The sequence below is a fragment of the Orbicella franksi genome, chromosome 8 (assembly GCF_964199315.1).
Source record: "Orbicella franksi chromosome 8, jaOrbFran1.1, whole genome shotgun sequence".
NCBI classification, from domain to species: Eukaryota; Metazoa; Cnidaria; class Anthozoa; order Scleractinia; family Merulinidae; genus Orbicella; species Orbicella franksi.
Genome location: NC_138152.1, coordinates 17,191,588 through 17,214,184, shown reverse-complemented (window position 1 = coordinate 17,214,184; position 22,597 = coordinate 17,191,588). Strand labels below are relative to the sequence as shown.

The 22,597-nt window shown below is 40.2% G+C and overlaps 1 protein-coding gene across 1 annotated transcript in view; it reads right to left on the bottom strand.

The window, feature by feature from the left end:
* Window positions 1-586: 586 nt before the first annotated feature.
* Window positions 587-22,597, bottom strand: part of LOC145494792 (uncharacterized) — an 83,859-nt gene continuing 61,848 nt past the window's right edge. Inside the window, exons 3-5 of the mRNA XM_081474366.1 lie at window positions 2,278-2,391; window positions 1,419-1,652; window positions 587-1,113 (exon numbers count right to left, since the gene is read on the bottom strand). Of these exons, the coding sequence (XP_081330492.1) occupies window positions 806-1,113; window positions 1,419-1,652; window positions 2,278-2,391 (656 nt within the window). The 3' untranslated portion in view covers window positions 587-805. The remainder of the gene's footprint in view (window positions 1,114-1,418; window positions 1,653-2,277; window positions 2,392-22,597) is intronic.

Genomic DNA, 22,597 nt, shown 5'->3' with positions numbered 1-22,597 from the left:
TACTCAAAGACAACTCTACCTTTTGTTAAGTTTATTTCTACATTTATAGTTCTATGTTAACGGATATGCATAGTCTATAAATCATTCGTTTCGTTACCCAGTGGAAACCGTTGTTGTATGAAGCCTTGCGGTGAGCTTTATCCTTCTTTGATTTATTGCACGTGAAACATTTGAGGGACATTCATTTGATATAGGTTGGCCTTTGCTATTTGATATAAGTGGGCTCAGGCTATGGCCACATCTACCGACCCAGTAACGAGCTTGAACTTAAATAGAAGTATGTCGATGACGTTAAAAATTAGATATGTATCTCTTCTGGGGCAAAGTATGCTTAACAACAAACAACAATTACAAGTAGTTTTATTTGCATTGCCATAAATTCTTCCGTTATTGCAATGCGTGCAGTTTAACAAAACAAGAAATAACAATAATGTAATGTCAGTCTGATTTTGACAATAGATTAGTGCGTAAATCTAAACATAACAAAATGAACCTCGTCAAGAAGCTCCTATTGGAGGTAAATGGGTGATGTTCAGTAGGTGATCTCTTAAAGTTTTCTTGAAAAACCTGTCCCTAAGAATTGAGTATTTAGGACAGTAGAAAAGTATGTCAATATTATCTATACAATTTAAGAATAATGTTGTGCGTCTCACAATATGCATTAATCTATTTCCCCCTCGTTTACCTTAACATGGAACTGGTGTCATGTTGGATCGAGATTTAAAACAGAAAAGCAGAAAATAAGTTGTCAAAGGTTACATATTTACAATCAACAATGAACAGTGCGGTTGAGTCAAACGTTTAGTCAACCAAGATAGAATACCTCCCAGTCGTCAGGTGAGAATAACCTGGTCCCGGCCAGAATTGTGAGCTCGTTTTGTACGCCACTTGGAGTAGAGTAGGAGTCGCCAAAGTTTGTGCGTGAATCCGTGTTATTGTTTGCATTGTTTTCTATGCAAATGTCACACCAACCAAAAGATGGACCATTATCCGAGTCCCTGTAAATTGCTGTGGATGGATCAGTCACCATGCTCTTGAATGGCCCCAAGTCTTCTTTATTGCGTAAAGAATAGATGAACGCCTTGGAAGTGTAGTTGAATCCACCACTAGATTCTAGACTCGACAAGAATAGACATAGAAATATGGATTTCAGGAACTGTAGGACTGAACGTATTTATAATATGTTGTTGTTGCTGCTGTAAATCGGAACAGTATTACATTTATTGTGTCTCAAGGAAAATTTTACGAAAAATAAAATACACCTTGGTCAATTTATATGTTACAATTTCTGTTTCCTGGCTGTTCAGAGGTCTATTTTTTGGTTCAACTTTATATAAGGGGCGATAATATATATAACGCTGCATGAATAGTTTACTAAGCATAATTTCAGGCAAACTATTAAACTACAAAGAAATTACCCCAAGGAATGTCGGTGTATCCTCCAAACACATACTGTCCGTTTTTGATGATGGTAACCGTGTTATATTTGCCATCACATCTGCTGTGGAATGTGCTGACAGCCCAGCCGTGAGTGGAGGCGCGGTAACACAGCACCCACTGAGAAGGTTCTCCAACAACCGGTGAAAGGAACTGGCCTAGATGACCAACATATACCTCATTGTCTGATATCAGTGCTGAGTTGATTGTAATACCTATAGGTGAAGAATGAGAATGTTTTTCAAGAATAAACTACGACCACAAAAAAAATTCCAATGAGACGTGAAAAATTACTCTCTATCCCAGGAGCTATTTATTTAAAAAAGGAAAAAACAACAACCTTAGCTTTTCACATTGAAAAATAATGTTTGATTTTGAAGCCGTCAAGTGCTTGCTTTTGAGCAGCAAAATAAATCAGAGATGGGAAAACTGCAACACATCGTTCTGGTACAGCGAGCTTTCTTTTTGACTAGACTTACACACTCACTCGTGAGTAAAATGTGTTGTAAAGGGAAGTATTGTTATTAAGTAATTTCTTTTGTAGCATATATTTTTCGTCAATTTTTCAGGTCTGTCTCATGTGTGAGTTATTTGGATGAGCAGTCGGGTCAAGAGTTTGTAAAAGGATTTAAAGCAGTTTCACCCATATTTTCTTGGGAACTGCTGTATAACAATCATCTCCTAATCACGGGGCCATAAATGTATATCCGGATAGCCCGCGCGCTGGTAGAATTTCTGCTGGAAAGCAAAGTAGGTCCTCTGTGGTACAAAGTGGTCCCCAGCCTGTTTACAACAAATCTCTAGCTCAGTAGTACAACTGTAGCAAAATATTGACTATACTTGTTTCACAGCGGCTCCCATGGAATCCAACACGACAGTTGCAGATAAATTCATTTACACGGTCAGTGCAGGTACCACTATTATGACAAGGATTGCTCTCGCACTCGTCTATATCTGCAGAATAAATCACATATTGGAATGGATATGATGTTTCCTGTTCATCACATATAAACTTGGTCAGGAAAAGATAACTAGGAAGTTGTTCTTATGCAACTTGAACTTACACGAGCGTTGATGAATGGATCAAAACACGTTAGTTTGTATTAATCTCTCTTCAGTTACAAAAATAAACTAATTGAGTAACACAACACGTTTCTTAGGAACGGCAAGGTTAAAAATTTCGTGCGTTATTGTTCATTTCCGCCAGGATCTTCAGAAGGAATGAATTGGAATGGAACCTGGCATGTTACTTAACTGAACCTACAGAACTCTCTGGTGTATGTGTCTAATAAACTGGGATTATGCTTTCTCTCACCAGTGCAATTTTTCCCATGGCCATCTCCAGTAAATCCAGCTTTACAGGAGCAAATGTAAGAACCAAAAGTATTCTGACAGACGGCGTTGACATCACAAACCGAAACATCGGCACTGCATTTGTCGATGTCTAAAAACAAGAACGAAACATCTTAGTTGGGAATGAAAATTCCATCAATTACGTATAACTATGAAACCATTATTTATCGACCACCTATGTTTATAATTTTTCCCTCTGTTGTGATATAGTTGATAATGTGGGCGCAACAGTTTTTTGTTTCAAAGACGTATTGGGATTCTTCATTCTTTTTCTACGAAAGGAAACTTTGAATCTTTGATGCCCCTTCCACTGCTCTCGTTTTCAGTTTTACCCTTAAAATCGATAAGTCTACACTGTATAAAGAGTTTATGAGACTATGATACGATAACATTCTCGTTTTCTTGTAAGGTGTATATCCTACGTAATATCCGCCCAAAATGGTTTACTTATTGGACTCCCTGAATGGCAGAATGTGTGATCGCTCGGTGTGCAATCTTACTTCACTTCCCTCGCGGCGGATATGGAAAACTCTTAAAACAGAAACGCTCACATGATGCGATAATAAAAACAATTGGTTGTATTTTGACAGTATAGTCCCAAAGAAACGTTGTGGACAGTCAAAAAAGGTGATAGGATGATAAGAGTGTCACGTTTTTATAATTTCGCATCAAGCAACTTTTAAATGTCTTCAAGTGTGCTAATCCTTTGTGCAACCCGGGAAATTCCTGTGGTTAAGAATAACAGAAGGTTATATTAATTTATAGTCCTGATACATTGTGATGTGTCTTAAAAATTACAACGACATTTTTTGGTCATTCAACTAGAATACTGAGCAAACGTTTTCCATCCTTTTCATTGAAGAAATCTTTCAGATTAAACTCGGGCCACTCATTACAGACATTACAGGATGAATTACCTCACCTGTACTAGGCTTTGCTGTAGCCTGATCGTCGTCACTTTTTTGAGACGTCACCTTCAGGACATACAATGTGATAAATACAACTGAAATGATCAGTAGGACAAATGAAACTACCCACAAGATGATCGCGATCTTGCGGTAATAAGTTGATTGTGATCTTCGTGTTGATGTCTTCACGACTGTACTGGCGCTACCAAGTTCATACGATTGTGCTGTGGTACTCAAAGACATACTGGTTAACTTTATAGGCAAAATGAAACCACTTCACTTGTTCTGAACAGATCGAATATGACAGGAACGGTGGCTTGTTGCGTAAAGCTCCGAAAATATAGAACGGCGTTACCTTTGCGAAAAAGATACGTAGACAATTCTGTTGACTCAAATACAGGTAAGGCTTCTTGGTAGCTAATGCCGCTATATAAATGGTCATTGTAGCCTGCATGCAGACGTCAGAGGTCCATCCTGCGAGAAATTTCCTTCCTGAAGCAGGAAGGAACTGTACAAGTGTCTCCTTATTTGTTATGTCCGGTTAACGGTCATTGCGCCAACGTGTTGCCATATCGGTTTTGTCACGTTTGTAATTGCGCAAACATTGTAAAATGTAAAATGTAAAACGTAAAATGTAAAATGCTAACGCGCAAAAGGCTGTAAACATTCATTTGAAACAAAGCCAATCGTTAAAAATGAGGCAGCGTTAAAATCACTTCAAGTCACGCATAAATGTCTCAAAACTTATTAAGTCTTCATCTGATCTCCAGAGATCGGCTCTCATAGCCACTGAAAGCAGTTGCTTTGAAACGTCTGCAAATTTTTTCTTACTTTGGATACTAAAATCAGTTTCCACCCAGGGATAGAACTTTATAGTTTTTTTTGTTATTATATCTGTATCTTATATCTCACTGTGGATGAAGAACTGTCGGCTTAAAAGTCAAAAATGGAGGCCTGCCTCCCAAGCAAATCAAGTTTTTGTCTTTAAAATTAAAGCTACCCCGAGGCAAAAAAGAAGCTACTTGGAGCCTACTCAACCTGAACTGCCTCCTGAGTAGTAGTTAAGAAACAATACGACTTAACATTTCAAAGACAAAAATATAAGAGAGTTTGTAGACTTCAGACTGAACTGTTCTAATGGAAGAACGGAAGGGAAAGAAAGCGGAATGAAAGTACTAAGGCAACAAGAAAGTGAACCACAGAAGTTCTCACAGAGCTCCTTAATATCCTGACCGAAGATGAACCAACTGAAATAGTGTTTCGTTGAGTTTGTATTAGTTAGACGCGACTTCAAACCCCAAGTATGCAACAAACAGTAAGTCGTGAGAATAATTAATTGAGATAATCGAGGCGTGAAGTGAAATAGCTTACCATGAATATCCGTTATTGGTACGAGTATTAATTATTCCTTTCCTGTTTACTGAACAATATCTGTCAGTCATTTTCTATGACAAGTATTAAGACAAGTTTTACTACCTACATGAATCTATGAAACCCTTAGCCTATACACTATTTCAGAGACCAAAACATCTTAATCACCGTTCCTTTATGAGTGATACACAAACGTAGCTTACTTAAGGTGTTATCCAACTGAAAGACAACAGCGCAACAACTGACTTAAGCAGAAGCTCACGGAATAATACTTCCAAAATAAACCATGTTGTTGCACTCGCGCCGCCTCTCTCCTCCAAGGTGTATAAAATTAATAGGTTGACACAAATAACTACAGACAATGCAGAAAGAAGACAATCGTCCGGTTTTACTTGGATGTAGACTGCAGTTAGCTCTTGTTCCTCAAGTGTTTTCCGAAATAGTAGGAAGCATAAAAATCTCTCGCTAAGGCACAGCTAGGACTCACCAACAACAAAGGGTTGACCCATCTTCAGTTCATGACCGTAATTATTAGATTTTCTTTTACGAGTATTGAAATGTTATTCATGGTATGCTACGTGTTCGACAAAACTGTTTGTTGCTGCAAATGAACGTGTTATCTGTATTGGCATTGCGGTAGGCATTGCGAAGGATTGGCTGATAGCGAAAATCGGCGCCCAATTTTGTGAGATAAAGGGTATATGGGGTAGACTTTGCACAATCTGTTGTAATTAATTTATTAAACTTCTATTACTATGAGACGTTAGGAAACAGACCGTTAGCGAAACAACTCAAGAGCGAAAAGAACGATATCCCTTACTGTAAAAACTGACTAGTTAAAATAACTATTTAAAATAGTCGCATCTAATTTTAATAGTCGTTTTGACCATTCTAAAAAGGCGAAAATTTCAACTAAATGAAACAGTTAACGTAACCTTAACTGAGAGGTCTTTTTGACCGTCTATATTAGTTATTAGAATTCCAACTTTTAAGACTAGTTTGAATGACCAATGACATAAGTTGCGGAAAGACTATAATTATGACAAGGAGCAAAAAGACATAAATGAGGAAATTGATCATCTATTAGATGATCAATTAAAGCTTAAAGCTACTCTCAATAACTCCTTGCAGCAAGTTAATACCTGAAATCCCTGACGCTTCATTTCCCGAAATGTTCAGCCAAATAACACAAAAAAGGTCTGGACACAATTAAGTTTGAATTGACCAAAGTCTTTAGGAGGCACTAAAAAACTTTGAAGTCACTTAACCCATATTCAAGAACGGTTATATCTTCAACTAAAGGAAGCAGTTGATGTCACCCTTTATGGAAATGTTGCTTTAACCGATCGACGTGATATTAGTTATGATATAGCTGTAATTACAATTCGATGCATTTTTTCCTTTTCAAATTGGCCGAGAGCCCACCACGTGACCTGCATATAACTGCCTACAAGTAATGGTCTGTTCATGTGTAATTGTAACCGCGCTCTTGTGTAGCCTGCGAGCAGGCTCGTCCGAATTCTTCAGTTTCGCGCTCGTCGACTCACTTTGCTCGCCGAATGTATTTTTCCGTCCTCGCCGGGAGCCTGTTCGCAGGCTAGCTCTCGTGTGGAAATTGTTTATTAGCACGACTAGTCGGATGACCGGGTGGCTAAAAGCAAATTAAAGTTATAGTATTGAGTACAGCAACTATTACATGTATCTGTACTCAACAACACAAATGGAACCAAATCGAACTTAATCGGTTGGGTAATTTCACCGCCAAGATAAGACACGAATATTGCGTGACAAAGCCATCAAATTCATGTTATTACAACACAAAATAGTTTACTTTATATTTGTGTGCACAACCTTTAAGCATCTCAAACCTTTTACCACCCAAGAAAATGAGGCTGGGACTGTTATCGCAACAGAAAGTCTAGTTTGTGTTACTCTTCTCCAGTTGTAAATTACGTGCAAGTATGGGCAAGAAGAGTATCAGTTGGCCAAGCTGGAGTTTCAGTTTTCAGCTGAATGTGCACGCGAACACTAACATAAACAATGTGGTGGCGATCTGCTATAAACAATCAAGGAGCATCTTTTTTTGAGGGCCCATTAACCGATCTTTTCGAGCCGTTGCTAAGGAAAATTTAGTCATTCTTATCTAACCTCCTCATTTTTAGTTAGTTCAGAGTTATTTCATGTGTTTCAACTTTTTCATGACCAGTAAAACTAGTGATGACGTCATTAGGCCACGCCCATGGTCACGTGACTAATACAGAAAAAATGCAAAGGCTCCCAGGCAAATTACTTTCTCGGGATTTTTTTCATTGATTTAATATTTTAATTTAAATCCTCATTACGCTATGCATCGATTTTGTTTCATTTCTAAAAGGTCAGATTTTGAGAGCATTTCAAAATATTGAAAAATTCGTAATTTTCTGAAAAAAGCATGATTTCGAAAAAGGAATACATAGCTATGTTGTCAACGTTGGCTTTAATCGAAATTCGTCGAAAAAGGCTGGATTTAATGAAAAACCGCGTTTCCTTTAGCATTTAAAGAAACCGGAAGTGCGCCCGATATCTATTGGAAGTTACCTTATCAGAGCGTGCGCAATTTACACTACCAGCGCACTTCGGTAAGATCAAACAAAGCCACACGGAGTTAGTTTTTCTCTTTCTATTGCTCTTGTTTTTTCTGTCTTTCTCTTATTTTGTCTTTGCTTGTACTTTTTTTACTTTGCATTTTGCGAAACACAAAGAAAAACATCTAAAGTGTATGCGAAATTGCAAGTTTTTGAGTTGTTTTTATTTTGCGTGCTCAGGCTGACGTAAGTGACCGGAAGTGAAATTTCACCTCCTTATCAACGCGCGCGAGCGCGCGCATGAATCGGTTAATGGGCCCTTAAGTTTCGGTTCTTTGCGAAAGTTTAGTGGTACTTGATACTATCTAAAAGTGAATCGGTCGCAAGTCACTAAGTCACTAAGTTTTGCTACAACAAACGGATCAGAGTAGAACAGTGAAACTTTTCACGTGAGATCGAGTGAAAACTACAAGATTTCGCACTATCCCTGGAATTTCCTGCCGCGTCCTGATTGATAGAAACTATCAAAGATACCGCATTTTCAATGTTTGCGAAAAATTTACATGTCAATTTGGCCATTGTGAATTTAATAACACACGTGACCACTTCCATGCATTCAAAGTCAATGAGTTCATTCAGTTCTCCGGGATACAGCTGAAACGACCGGCCTCTGTATTACCGACTCAGAGATTCAACTCATTTGATTAGTTTTCGGAAAAGCTGTTAGTATAAATATTATCGGGAGAGATGGAATTGCAGCTGAAGAAACACTCAACCGAAGAACGCGTTCGTTTTCTGGGTGAAAATGCGTTTGAGAAACCGACGACTTGATTGAAGTTTTCAAAGGTAAGCCAAATATTACGTGCAACTTCTTTGACCATCCACTCGTTCAGATCATTGTCTGATAGTCCTTTCTTTCTCACAAAGCTAAACCCTGTTGATGGAAGAGACTTTCCTGATCCCGATTTCCGCACCATAAACTCATTCATACCCAAACGGATCGAAAGCACGCAAGACCGCAAGAGGTCAGTCATCGCGGCATGGAAAAAGCAAACACATACGGTAAGATTTTCCAGCTCAAGTAGCTATGTATAAGGCCTACTACTACTGTGTTTGCCCAAGTTTTTGTGTTTCTGTTTCTACTGATATATATGTTAAAACTAAGGTATACTAAACTCTGACTAAACTCGCCGGAAGGCGCATAAATTTTCCCGCTTACATGTTACACCAACGTAGCTGTGAACGTGTGGTTTACTTCAGTTTATATTTTGACTGTAGTGACTGAGGCTGGAATTAATTCAAGTTTAGAAGGACAAAATTGTGTTAAGTGGCGGGCGTATAAACATGTTTTTCGTTGTAAGGTTGTTTGAAGTTTCGTAGGTGTATATTTGTCTTATCTGCTTTCCCGCCTAAAAAAACGGTAACTTCTTGCAATGTAGCCAGCCATCTCCAAGCACGACTTTGTAACCACGCCAAAACGTACAATTTGTTTATTGCTGACCCCATTTCGCTCACACAGGTAAGGTGACACATTTTACATATACAGTATAATTTTATGACTTCAGTAAAATGTAGGGTTATGTTGTGCTATTAAGATACATGTGCTAACTTAAAATCCAGTGGCAGTATTAATGATCAACAGCTACCGGTAGTAACGAAAAACTACAACTACTCATTTCTTGTCATGCTGCTTCGTTGTCAATGTTCAACCTCCATGAACATCTGTGCCTATAGAGGAACTGATACATTATTGTTTCATTCAAAGACATCTGTTCATCTAGAATCTTTAACAAGAAAATACTGCTAAATATGCTTGGAAGACTGAATTGTAGACACAAAGAAACGGAAACTATACAGCTTGTTTTCATTGTTCATATTGGGCATGTTATAAAAATGCACATTTGTATGTGCTCTGGATTCTAATGTGTTAAAGGTTGAGAAGTTGAAATCCAGCAGAAGCCATTGTTTTGTCAAGGCAAGATTTAAATGCTTGCCTCCTGACAATTTCCAGGCTGAGGTTGTCCCTTGTGGTAGCCTTGCTTGGGCAACTGCATGGGTTCTTTATTTCTCATTTGACCTAGCTCACATGATGGAAAATACTCCTACTAACAAAATTCAAATTCAGTTCTCTATTTCGGCGTCGACAAAACCTGGTTCGGACCGGACCGGACCGGATCACGGATCGGATCACGGACCGGATCGCGGATTGGATCACGGATCGGATCACGGATCGGATCACGGATCGGATCACAGAAAAAAAAAAGTTTTAAAAAAAAAAAACAATCAAATCATTTATAAGATAATAATAAATAAAAAATAAAAGTGGAAAACTAAAATATGTTAAATAAAAATAAGAATCCCGAATTTGACGCAATGACATGTTAATTACAGAGAATGACAAGAGGTCATTTAAAAAGCCACATAAGCGCCTAATTTAGGACAAATTTAAATTTTAATGAGCAGGTAGATGTAGTTATATTTGAACGTTAGTTGGCTCGAAGCTTGGGTGAACCTCCCATTCTCGTTTTTGAAATTGCTGTTAGTATCAGTAGCTAATTCTCGGCTACTTTTTCGTGTCAGATGTGAGTGTTACAGTTAGCGTTACAGTTAATGAGAAAGCTTACGTACGAAAGCTCAGGGACATGACTTGCTTTAGAGGAGCTACGTCACGATTTGCGCATCTTGAAAAAACTAGCCTAGTTTTTCAAGTTCGTCATTTGCAATCCTCGTTAATCTTTGCCATCCTTAACGATCCTCATTCCGTTTTGATTTGTTCTTGCCTCTTAAGTGCTTTCTATCCTAGAACATGATCATTTTAGGTTTATTCCACATAAAGACAACTCTTTACGACCCTAAAAATGACTCTAAAACTCGTGACGTAACTCCTAAAATGTTGTTTATTCTCGGGTTGCGTTATCGTTCACACTATCAATGTTATTCCTATAATTTTTTGTAAAACAGCTATATTTCCTTGAAATACAAATGGTTTGTTTCATTTTATTCCAGTACGAAATATCGCATTTCAAACTCACATCTTGTAAAAGTATAGACCTGTCTCAGAAACGAACCGGAAATTGTTTGAAATCATCAGGTGTTTAATTTTTTTAATGTTTTTAGTTTTTGTGTTTCGATTCATACGTTCGTCCTATTATTACCATGCTGACTCGTTTCATGACAGTTTACCTTTGATGCAAGCGAATATACGAAATATCATTTATCTGAATTGCGGAGAAAGATATGAAGACATGATTGATCATCGCAATCAAAACCCAACAGCCTGAAAAATATTCATCTGTGACCAGCTCCCAGTTGGCTTGATATTATAAAAGAATAAAGGAATATCACAGCTGAATTAAATAAAACGTTCTGCTCACAGTAGTCACTCTAGTGTAATTTGCTCAACAAAATTTTGAATTTTGAATCTTGAATTTTGAATTTTGAATTTTTTTTTCCTTGATCCGGTCCGTGATCCGATCCGTGATCCGATCCGTGATCCGATCCGTGATCCGGTCCGTGATCCGGTCCGTGATCCGGTCCGTGATCCGGTCCGTGATCCGGTCCGTGATCCGGTCCGGTCCGATCCAGGTTTTGTCGACGCCGTCTCTATTTCAAAACTATCCTCTCCGATTCCAAAAAATATGAACAGCAACACCACCTGGAATCAACAAGCAGTAAATATCCAGTTCAGTGCTCCAAGAGTGGAAAGAAAAATGAAAAAAAGCATACAAAGAAAGAATCATATAAATAAAAAAAAAAACTCTTAATAATTGTTTTGTAAAGTAGTTCAGCTTCAGCCAAAGTAATAAAAAAAAAACTTAAATTGAGTTTGAAAATGAAATAAGAGCAAGAAGCAAATAGCAAATGGTTATTTTTTATGAAAGAAAACTAAACTAGCTTTCAGATATACCAAAAAGCATGACAATAAATAAACATTTGCAAGCATTAGAAAAGGACAATATTTTAGGGGACGGTACCTTTGGAACAGGTGTAAAGGGTGATATCAATGCTAAAATGTTTGTTTCAAGTCCTTTCATAAGAAAAGTCTAACATCATTAGTGAAAGTATTGTTTGTTCCTACTTCTCACTCTATTACTGTTTATTTTTTGGAGTTAGTTTAGATCCAGATCCAATTATAATTAAACCCAGTTATTGAATGTGATCAAGAAATTATAACACAGGGTCCGAAATTAACTTTTTTAGGCAGGCGCCAACTGGCGACTGAAATTTTTTTTTCAGTCGCCATGTGGAAAAATTTGGCCGCCAAAAAGTGTCAATAAAATTTTCCTTCGCAGCGAAACACAAACCAAAATTTTTGGTCGCCAGATGGAAAATTCGGCTCGCCAATTTTTCTTTTAAGAATCGGAACGAGGAGAACGAGTTTGGCGCCGCAATGATGGCGATTTTTCCGCTAACGATAAGATTAAATACAAACACGCTGATTATTTATACACCTACCTCTGAAAACCCACGACGAACGAATCAAATGCCGGTCATATACGCAGTTTCGTGCGACAGCCAAATGTTTCAGGTCAATTTTATACCTTCTCTTGTCTCTACCTTTTGGAGAAGAAACGTACCCGACTGAAAACCGCCGTTTGGTTCTTTGCTCTATGTGCAAAATGATCTTTCCTTTCCCGTTCTGTCAAGACAATCGACGGATCGCCATGTTGAATATCGAAATCTTTCACTAATTTCTTCGCGGATGTTCCGTCTCCACTTTGGAATAAATTAATGAAAGAGTTCAGGACATCTATCTTTGGATTCGCTGTTTGATCCGCTGCCATCACAAGCAGAATCAAATACTGATAGACCTATAAGACAGAAGGATTGGTAAGTTTTTAACTCTCGCATCTTTGCCGTGACCCTCCTAGGGACTTTATGCTGGTCTTCTGACCTAACCTAGGGTAAGCGGCGTCTTTGCTTCTTTCCTCCGGTTTTTCTTCTTTGCTCAACTCCGTTTTCGGCCGAGAGCTTTTTCTTTTGCACTCAATTGTACCAGTTTTCTGGTCGTTGCGTGTTTTTTTCCTTTTGTATCTTCATTCTTGTAGTCCTATTACTTCGTATTATTTTTGTAGCAGGGTGAATTTCCGTGGTTCATTCATTTTCATCTTCTTTGCTGTGTGCTCGTAATTTTATTGTAGCCAGGGAATAGTCCTGTCGTCCAATTTTTTTTTTCTTTTAATAGTATTTATTGTAGTCGGGTAAATCCCGCTAACGTATTTAAATAATAATTAATTCTACCTTTTTTATTGCCATCCGTTGCGCTTAATTCTATTGTAGCCAGGCTAAAGTCCTGTTGTCCAAATTTGTTTCCTAACTTTTTGTAGTCTAATTATCTAGTTATATATTTGTAGCCGGGTAAATTCCCGTGGTAATTTTATTATAGCCAGGCAATAGTCCTGTTGTCCAAATTCTTTTTCTCCTTAATAGTATTTATTGTAGTCTGGTAAAATCCCGTTAACGTATTTAAATATTAATTAATTCTCCCTTATTTATTGCTATTCGCTGCGCTTAATTCTATTGTAGCCAGGCTAAAGTCCTGTTGTCCAAATTTATATCTTAACTTTTTGTAGTTTTAGTAATATTTTTGTAGCCGGGTAAATTCCCGTAGTTCTTTCATTCATCCTTTTTCCCGTGTGCACCTAATTTTATTGTAGCCAGGCAATAGTCCTGTTGTCTAAATTCGTTTCTTTTCGTTAAAATTTGCTGTTGTTGGTTCATCATGCGTGAACAGCGCAAAACCGTCAACATTCATTGCGGCAAAAAGCTCTCGGGCAAATCCCGGGATGAAATTTTGACTGCCATCCTTCAAAAATATCAAAATGTTGTGGCAGTCCAACAGAACTTTGACGTCATCCGTGTCACTTTCAAAGAGGAGGAGCAGGCCCTCACTGCTCTGCATGAAAAGCGTGTGAGGCTTTTCGGCCTGTGGTGTAGGATGGACGGGGGTCCTCCCACCACTATCGTCCACCTTTTTGATTACCCTTATGAGGATCCTGCTGAGGACATCTCCGCTTTCTTTGCTGACTATGGTATTGTTAAGGGTGTTCGTCATCAAAAGTATTTACGAAATGGTGACATCGCCACTGGCACGAGGCTGATTGACATTGTTTTGTCTCAAACTCCTCCTAGAGTGGCTGTTATTAATGGCTCTACTTGTCGGGTTTGGTACTGTGGCCAACCCATTATGTGTAACATCTGTGCAACAATTGGGCATAAGTCGTTAAACTGCCCATATAAGAATAAATGCCGCCTTTGCGAACAGGAGGGTCATTTCGCTAGAAATTGCCCTAATCCCTGGGGCCTCAACGTTGCTTCTGACGTTTCTGGGGGTGATTCATCTGGCGCTCCCGCTAATGGTGGAGCTCAGGTGGCCCCCCCTGTGGATGGTCTAAATTCTTCTGGTACCACTGCTAATGGTGAGGCTCAGGTGGTCCCCCCTGTGGGTGACCTAAATTCTTCTGGTGTTTCCGCTAATGACGGGAGTCCCTCGGGAGATCAAAATTCTCCTAGTGCTCCTGCTAATGGTGAGGGCTCTTCAGGTGCCCAATTTTCTTCTGGTGCTCCCGCCAACGGTAGGGCCCAATCGGGTTCTCACGAAGTTGCTGGCTCTTCCAGTCGTTTAGCTTCTCCTCGGGTCGCCCCTTCCGAGGGGTCTATTGACTCTTTGGTCGGTTCTCATCAGCCGGCCCCTGTTACTCAGCCTTGCTCTAGCTATTCGCTGGCTCCTCAGGAAGAGCTGTTCCTCCCTCTCAACAAACTGATCCGGAGGAAGTTTTTGTGGATGCGTCAGACGGCTCTGACATTGAAGAATTTACTGAGAATGTGCCCTCCCTCTCCCCCTCTCAAGCTATCTCTGAGTTCTCTCAGAGCCAAAGTATTCTTAGCAGTGTCCAAAATGTTAAACAAAATGGTACGTAGTGTTACTGGATTTGCGTTCTAAGGCTGATGTCGACTCAATGGATCCATCTTTGGCATCGCTTAAACGCAGCAGGTCCAGAGAGCCCTCGTCCAAAAAGAAGTACAGGACTGTTTCTGCCTCCCCCCATGGTGGTGGGCGGCACCGTGGTCTGCCGATGGTTTTGCGAGATCGTCCCACTTAGGGCTGATCTCCCTTCTTGACCCTCTGTTTATTGCTCGTAGTTGATGTTTTTTTTTCATTTACCGTCTTTCTTAACTGTTAATACCAATGGGTTGCGGGACGCGAATAAGAGGATGGCTCTGCTTCATTGGCTTAGCCATTTGTCTTTGGACTTCGCTTGCCTGCAGGAAACCCATGTCACTTCAATTGCCGAGAGCATTTCCTGGTTTTCTTCTTATGGTTTCCTGTCTGTTGTTTCCCCCGGCTCATCGCACTCCTGTGGTTCTGTTATTCTCTTCCGGCCTAGATATTCGTTGCTAAATTCTTGTACTGACTCGGATGGTCGTTTTGTTTTGGCTGAATTCCAAGATCGTGATGTAATTTTTCGTGTTGTCTGTGTTTAGGCCCCTAATCGGAATCCGGATAGGGATACCTTTTTCAGTTTTGTCTCCTCCAAAGTTGATCCGTCGGTTGCCATCCTTGTTTGTGGAGATTTCAATGCTGTTTTTGACCGGTCCATGGATAGGAGGGGTTCCAACGTCTTGGATTATTCCAGGGAAAGCAGTGCTTCCCTTCTTTCCCTCTTTCGTGATTGTGGTGTGGTCGACATTTGGAGATCTCTTCATCCTGCTACCTTTGCTTTCTCTTGGCTTAGGCCAGATGGCACACTGTCATCCAGGATTGACCTTATCGGGTGTCCCTACTCATGGATACATCTCGTGCGGTCTTGTGACATGCTGGCTTGCCCTTTTCCCGACCATTGTGCTGTTCTTCTCTCTGTTCCTATTCCGGAACCGACTCCTCGCGGCCCTGGCCGCTGGAAGCTCAACACCTCAATCCTTAAGGATGTTGGTTTCAGATCTTCAGTCTCGTGAAACACTCCTTTGATTCTCTACAATCTTGGTGGGATACGGGTAAGAATCATCTAAAGAGCCTGGCTATCAAAGCTGGTGCCTCAAAATCGAAAGAGCGGAACTCAACTCGTATTTTATTGCAATCTCTGGCTCAACATTTAAAAGTTCAAATTGACAATGGGCGTGTGTCCCTTCTTAATGTTTATGAGTCCACGCTGTCAACAATCGCGTCTCTTGACCATGCAGCGGCTGAGGGTGCCCGCATCAGATCTCGCACCCGTTGGGCCAAGGAGGGCGAAGCCTCCACCAGCTACTTTTTTCGGTTAGAGAAGAGAAATGGCGTTGAGGAATGGTTTTCTGCCATGCAGAATCCTGACGGTTCTATCGTGGCTGATGTTCCTGGCATCTGCGATTCATGGGTTTTCCTTTTATTCTGATTTATTCTGTGCCTGCCCTACCAGCACCGATGTCCAGAATCAGCTCCTAGGTAATCTGTTCTCTTTCGTCCCTCCTTCGCAGGTCCCCCTGTGAGGGCCATCTTACTGTGGAGGAGACGCATAAGGCACCCTTAGGTATGGCTAGAGGAAAATCTCCAGGCTCGGATGGTCTCCCGGCCGAATTTTACCTGGCTTTCTGGGATATTTTGGGTCCTGACCTCGTCGAGGTTCTAAATGCCTCCTTTGACTCTGGTCTTCTTCCCTTTTCTCAACGGGGCGCGCTTATCTCCCTCATTTTCAAGGAGGGTGATCGACTATTGCATAAGAATTGGCGCCCTATTAGTCTCTTAAATGTGGACTATAAAATCTGTGCCAGAGCTCTCGCTGGAAGACTTCTAAGAGTTATTCATCATGTCGTGGCCCTTGATCAAACCTGCGGAGTCCCCCTTCGCTTCATTGGTGAGAATTTGGCCCTCCTCCGGGATGTGGTTCACTATGCCAACGATGCGAATCTCCCGCTTGCCATCTTGTCTTTGGACCATGAGAAGGCTTTCGACCGCGTCGATTGGCCCTTCCTCCAGTCTACCCTCTCTCTAATGGGTTTTGGCCCATCTTTCATCAAGTGGGTGGTTTTGCTTTACTCTGACATTCGGAGCTCCATCCTCATCAACGGTTACACTTCTCGTTACTTTAAACCTTCTCGGGGAGTTAGACAGGGTTGCCCCCTGTCTCCTCTCCTCTATGTTCTGACTATGGAAGTCCTCGCGGTTAATATCCGGGCCCACCCGGCCATCAAGGGCCTTGTGTTGCCTCGTGCTTCTGTGCCTTTGCCGGTTTTATCTTTATATGCTGATGACACATCTGTCATTTCATCATCGGATGCTGCTACGATGGCTGTATTTGACACGTATGCCCTCTTTGAGGCCGGCACCGGAGCCAAATTAAATATGGAGAAGTGCAAAGGCCTTTGGCTTGGTGCTTGGCGCGATCGTGTGGATGCACCGGTGCCAATCGAATGGTCTTCCTCCAAGCTAAAAGTCCTGGGTGTTTTCATTGGGAATGGTAACGTTGACACTGCTAACTGGCGCCCTCGAATTGAGGCCGTTGAGAACTGCCTTTCCTCATGGCGTTCACGGTCTCTGTCATATAGCGGCAAGGCCCTTGTTATTAATGCCCTCGCTCTGTCAAGAATCTGGTATGTCGCCTTATTGGTACATATGCCGCCCTGGGTCCTTGCTGAGCTCAACTCGATCATCTTCAAATTCTTCTGGAGTGGGAAGTAGTAATCCATGACCGTTTCAAAGGTGGCTTTAACATGGTCTCTATTGCTGTTAAAGTTAATGCTCTCTTGGTGCAATGGATCCGCCGTTATCTGTGCTCTCCGAACAGCTGGGTCTCTCTAATGACCTTCTGGTTTTTTGACCGTTTTGGTATAGACCCCATGAGTGTCTTCTCGGCGCCTTCGGCTTTCTCTCCTGCCGGGCTTCCTCCCTTTTATGCTGCCGTGCTGAATGCATGGAAAGCTCTGAATGGCTCAGCCTCTCCAAGTGGCTTAGTTGTACGCTCTTTGGTCGAAAATGTAGACCTCCCGGCATCTTCCTTTTCTTGCAAATCGTGCTACCAGTTGAGTCTCCTTAATCATCCTTGTCGCCCTCATTGTGTTACCAAGTTCAGACCTTCCTTTGGTGACCTCGACTGGCCTTCAACCTGGACGTGTCTGTTTATCTTGCCCTTGGACAGGCAAGTCATTGATCTGAATTGGAAAATAGCTCATGGGGTCTTGTACACCGCTGAACGGCTATCCTCCTTTGGCTATAACCTGCCCACCAATTGTTTTTGCGGTTATCACGTGGAGTCCTCTGAACATCTCTTCTTTTCGTGTCCTCTCATCCAGAGTGGCATTGGCTTTGTTCAATCTCTACTTTTTCGGGCCTCCCCCTTGGCTCCCTCCATAACTGTGCGGCACATGCTCTTTGGTTTTAGCAGCGACGAGTTTCTTTGTGTTCCTCGGGTCTTCTCCTACTTACTGAATCTTTGTAAGTTTTTAGTCTGGTGCCAGCGCAACGAATATCGCTTCCGCTCAGTACCACCCTGTGCTCTCAGGCTCCTGGCCTGTCTCAAGTCAAGGGCAAATTTCTATTTGCCTCTGTACTTCAAGCGTTTCCTCTCCCTGCGGCATCGTCGCCTCTTCCATCGTCAATGGGGTGCTAATGGCGTCGTTGGCCGTGTCTCTGGCGGTTCTTTTAAACTGAGTTTTTGAGCGCCTGGTTTTATCTAGAACTTTTTGCTTTCTTCGTTTTTATTACACGTATTGAAGTCTTTGGTCTCTTTCCCTAGTCCTGGTCGCCTTTGTTGGATGTACTGAGCTAGTATATTTTTAACCAGTCTTTCTTTTCTCGCTTTTATTGCATGGGTTAATGTTTTAAACCGTGTCTATTGTCTTTTGTCTCTTTATGGTGGGGCGGGGTTCGACTCCCAGGCGAAGTTGGCGAGCCGGCCTCGTATGAGGGTGCTCCCCCTCCTTGGCGGTACTTTTTCATCTATGCCTCTATGGTCGGTGGACATTGTACTGCGTCCATCGTACCGCCTTAAATACAATAACGTATGTTATGGGAAACCGCTGGAAAAACATGGCGGCGAAGCTTCGCACTGGTCGTAGCTGTGAAACGTTGTGGTAGAGTTATAATAACGGGAAAATCGGTTTTATACTTCAAAAGCAGCGGAAAGGTAAAAAGTAAGTGACCAATTGGCGGGCGGCTTTGAATTTTATTTTAATCGATTTGGCTGAAAATCTAAGTTTGTGTAATTATCGTGGCTTGAAATAGTTAATCGCCTGCTGGCGACCAGCTGTGAAATTCTGGTCGCCAGTGCAAAATTTTTAGTCGCATTGGCGACCAGGGAAGCGCAATTTCGGACCCTGTAACACCAAGCAGACAACTATTTTAGGAAGCTAACATCTGCAAAATGTTAGACAATTGCTCACCAGAGCACATAATCTTGTCAAATTTCAGCCGTCTATTCGATTCGCACAATCCCCGAAATTTAGGCTACGACTTGGGCAATAGAGAAAATGCCAGTGGCAGATCTGCATTAATGAGTTGATTATTTGAAAATTGAGCTTCTTAGCTGACTTGTTTGCATCCAGCTAATACGACATTACAGCTGTCATGACTTTTTACATTTTATTCCTTTTTAGCCTACACTGTATCACACATTCAACATCCTTCTCATGGCATGAAACAAACAACACCCTCAAAATTGACCAATCACAACCCATCAGCATGACCTTAAATTGTGGCCAATTTTGATTGAGTGATATGAAACAAATAAGGTCTGCATCAGTTGTGATTGGCTCATTTCAAGAGCATGCCTGAAGACAATGTTGAAAGATGTGCTTAATGCATGTAACTCTGAATTAGATCATGCAAACATCATTATTAGTTAACAACTGTTGACTTGAACCTTGATCTTCACCTTTTCAAAATGAGTGTATTCTTGACTGGTTAAACTCTCGGATAATCAATTCATTGATGCACTCTTGGAGTCTGTAATTGAGATTTTAGAAAATCACATCATGTCATTTTTTGTTATAGTTAAAAAACCGATTTATGATTTGTTATTCTTCTAACTTACTGTAGAAATGGAAAACCGTTTTATCATGGCTGCTCTTCCACATGTTCTTGGGGAGAAGAAGTCAGCCAAACACCAGCCAGGTGTTAACTTTTGGAAAATTGTGCCGGTAAGATTACTTTTATCAGCTATGGTCAATGATTCCCAGAATTGAGAATGACATATTTCAAGTCATTGAAAGCTGTAGTGATGCTTAATATTTTAGTATAAATATTTAATACACTTAGCAGAATTAAGGTGGCTGAACACAGTTTTCGCGCCGGCTTAGGATTGCAAAAAACAAACATGCCGTCAATATAGAGTGATCATTTTATTTACTCAACACCCGCACTATCTGTGCTATTTTTCTCTATAATTGAACGCAGTGTATTGATGGCTTTAGTCTTTTATTACAAGGATATGTTAGAAAAGGTAATGATGCAAAGAACCCCGCAATTCTCAGCTTTGTTACCGAAAGAACCCAGTTAAATGCAGCGCATGCCCAGTTGCTTGAAAAATTGGGACCGATTGCTTTTGCAGAAACTTGCCGATTTCTAACAATCCAGTCGTTAGATTTTCAAGAAGTTTGGCAAAAAAATAGATCGGAATACATGAATGATCTATCACAAAAAATCTGAATTTTGACATAGGGAATTTTTAATAATACAGAGCATGCAGTGAAAACGATTTACGGTAAATTACGAAAATCGTCTATGTCAAAATTTTATTAGAACAGTGTTGACAGAAGGGATTTAATGTCAATTCGTGGTGGGCAAATGATGAAAAAAATCTAACGAATGGATTTTTTTAAAATAAACAAAAACCATTTTTTAAGCCTTGTTTTTAACCAGCCCCATTGCCGTGGCAACAGCACACAACTTAGCCAAAATGCGAGAATAAACCGTTCTGTGGTTAACCTCGACTCTTACAAAAACCGGGCGCCATAGCATTAATAGTTTAAAAGTAATGGTGAATTAGGCATAGCCACTTGAAAACTGTGTTCGGCCACCTCAAAAGAACTCAGGAAACAATAACCTGCATAACTGATGGTTTCAGTGGGCTTTTGTGGACCGGAATGAATGGCAGAGACAAAACCAGGATACGACTGGTGGTTTTTCCCTATTTCTTGTCCACCATTCTTCGCAGGGCTTTGACTTTGCTGCTTGATCCACGCCATAAAAGCCCACCGAAAACCGTCCCGGAGGATGCTCCCTTATAATAATGTGGGCTATATTGGTATGTGTGGCCCCAAAGGGTATGGTTTTTCAGCTGTCTTTTGGTCATAAATAGGGTATTGATCTTGCCCATTTGGTAATAAATAGGAATGGTTTTTGCACTCTAATCTTGAATTGGGTATGTTTTTTTAGAACAAGCTTCTTTTTTATCATTATCGATAACACCATGAGCAGAAGTCCTTCACAGTGCCTTTAATGTAGGTCTCGACTAGGTAACTAAGACAGGCCTAAAACAGGATATTGTTTAAATGATCAGGTCATAAATAAGGTATCGAACTTTAACCAAGTGTCAGCACTGTAGTGGATGAATATCGGCCCAAGGTCTTGACACTACGGACCAAGTGCAGACCGACTTGGAAATTTCTTGTTGTACAAACACTTCTATAGCCATGCTTCAATCCTGTCAGAGTTTCAGATTGATTTGTTTTGTCTTGTACATGCCTGGATTATATGGTTGCTTTACAGCTAATTTTTTTATCTACAGCCGTCGCAGTCGTATATGATTAATTCATTTAGTACCAATATTTTATTGCCACAATACTTTAATTAATGATAATATTTTCACATTTTTTTTTTTAACATGGTAAAAGCAAGTTCAGAATAGCACTATACTTTTGTACACTACAAAATATTAATTCAAGAAATACTTATTTGGAAATGTTTGGTTTGTTATAGAATGATTCTGAAGTGGATTCCAATGGAGAGGTTGAGGTGACAACAGCACCTCGCCTTGGGGGATATTTTGATGACATCCAGTCATTGATGCTAGCAGCGGAAGGCATGGTCGTGTGCAAATTCAAGAAATTTGATATTGTAAATGCCATTTTAAGCCTAATAGGCAGCTACTTCTTATTTAATGCTGATTACCCAAAGGGTCCAGGTGGCCAAAGCAAAAACACATATCTATTTTTAGAGAAAATTTTATTGTCAAATTTTACAAAGCAGAATAGACCTGCACAGCTTCCGATTGGTGTGCAAACGGTAGTAATGCAGCTTAAGTAATGCATCATCCTACTGTAACATTAGCATTATCCCACTGTAACAAATTACGGAGATTCATCAGTTTTCCAAGGATAAGCATTTTTGTCAAAGTATATCTCTTCTGTTCCCTGCCCCCAGGTGGGGATTGGGCCAGGTTTCAAACTGTATTGTTCTAGTTTAAAACACTGTATTATTTTTGAAGAGTAGTTATTAAAGAAAGTTGTGACAAAAAAATATCTGTGGATATGATCTATTTTATGATGTCATTTCAACTTATTAAAAACAGTTATTACTACTGATACATTTGGGGTTAAAATAGCAAATTTGTTTAACCGATTTCTTTTAGCTAAATTGACAAGAAGTAACTAAAAAAAAAGGGTTCTCTCAGATGCACCCCGGATACCTTTTTAATTAGTCAAATTAACCAATTTGTGTGGTTACGAAACTAAAAAAGAAGAGTCATTTTAACCAAAGGTAATGGTTGTTCCAACTTATAATAAACAGGTTAAAACTACTGATTCTAATTGGTTAAAATGTCATGAAAACTGGCGGCATAGCAACTAAAAAAAATGGTGGAAACAAACCAATCAATTGTTATGATTATAATAACTAGTTGTTTCAAACTAAGAGAAACCAGTTAATTCAAACCATTTTAGATAGTTATAACAACCCCCCAAAAAAGGGTTCTCTCAGATGCATTTGGCAACATTTTTAAATGGTTATTTTAACTAGTCAGTTTTTACAGTGAGCTTGTCAGTGGGTCCTGG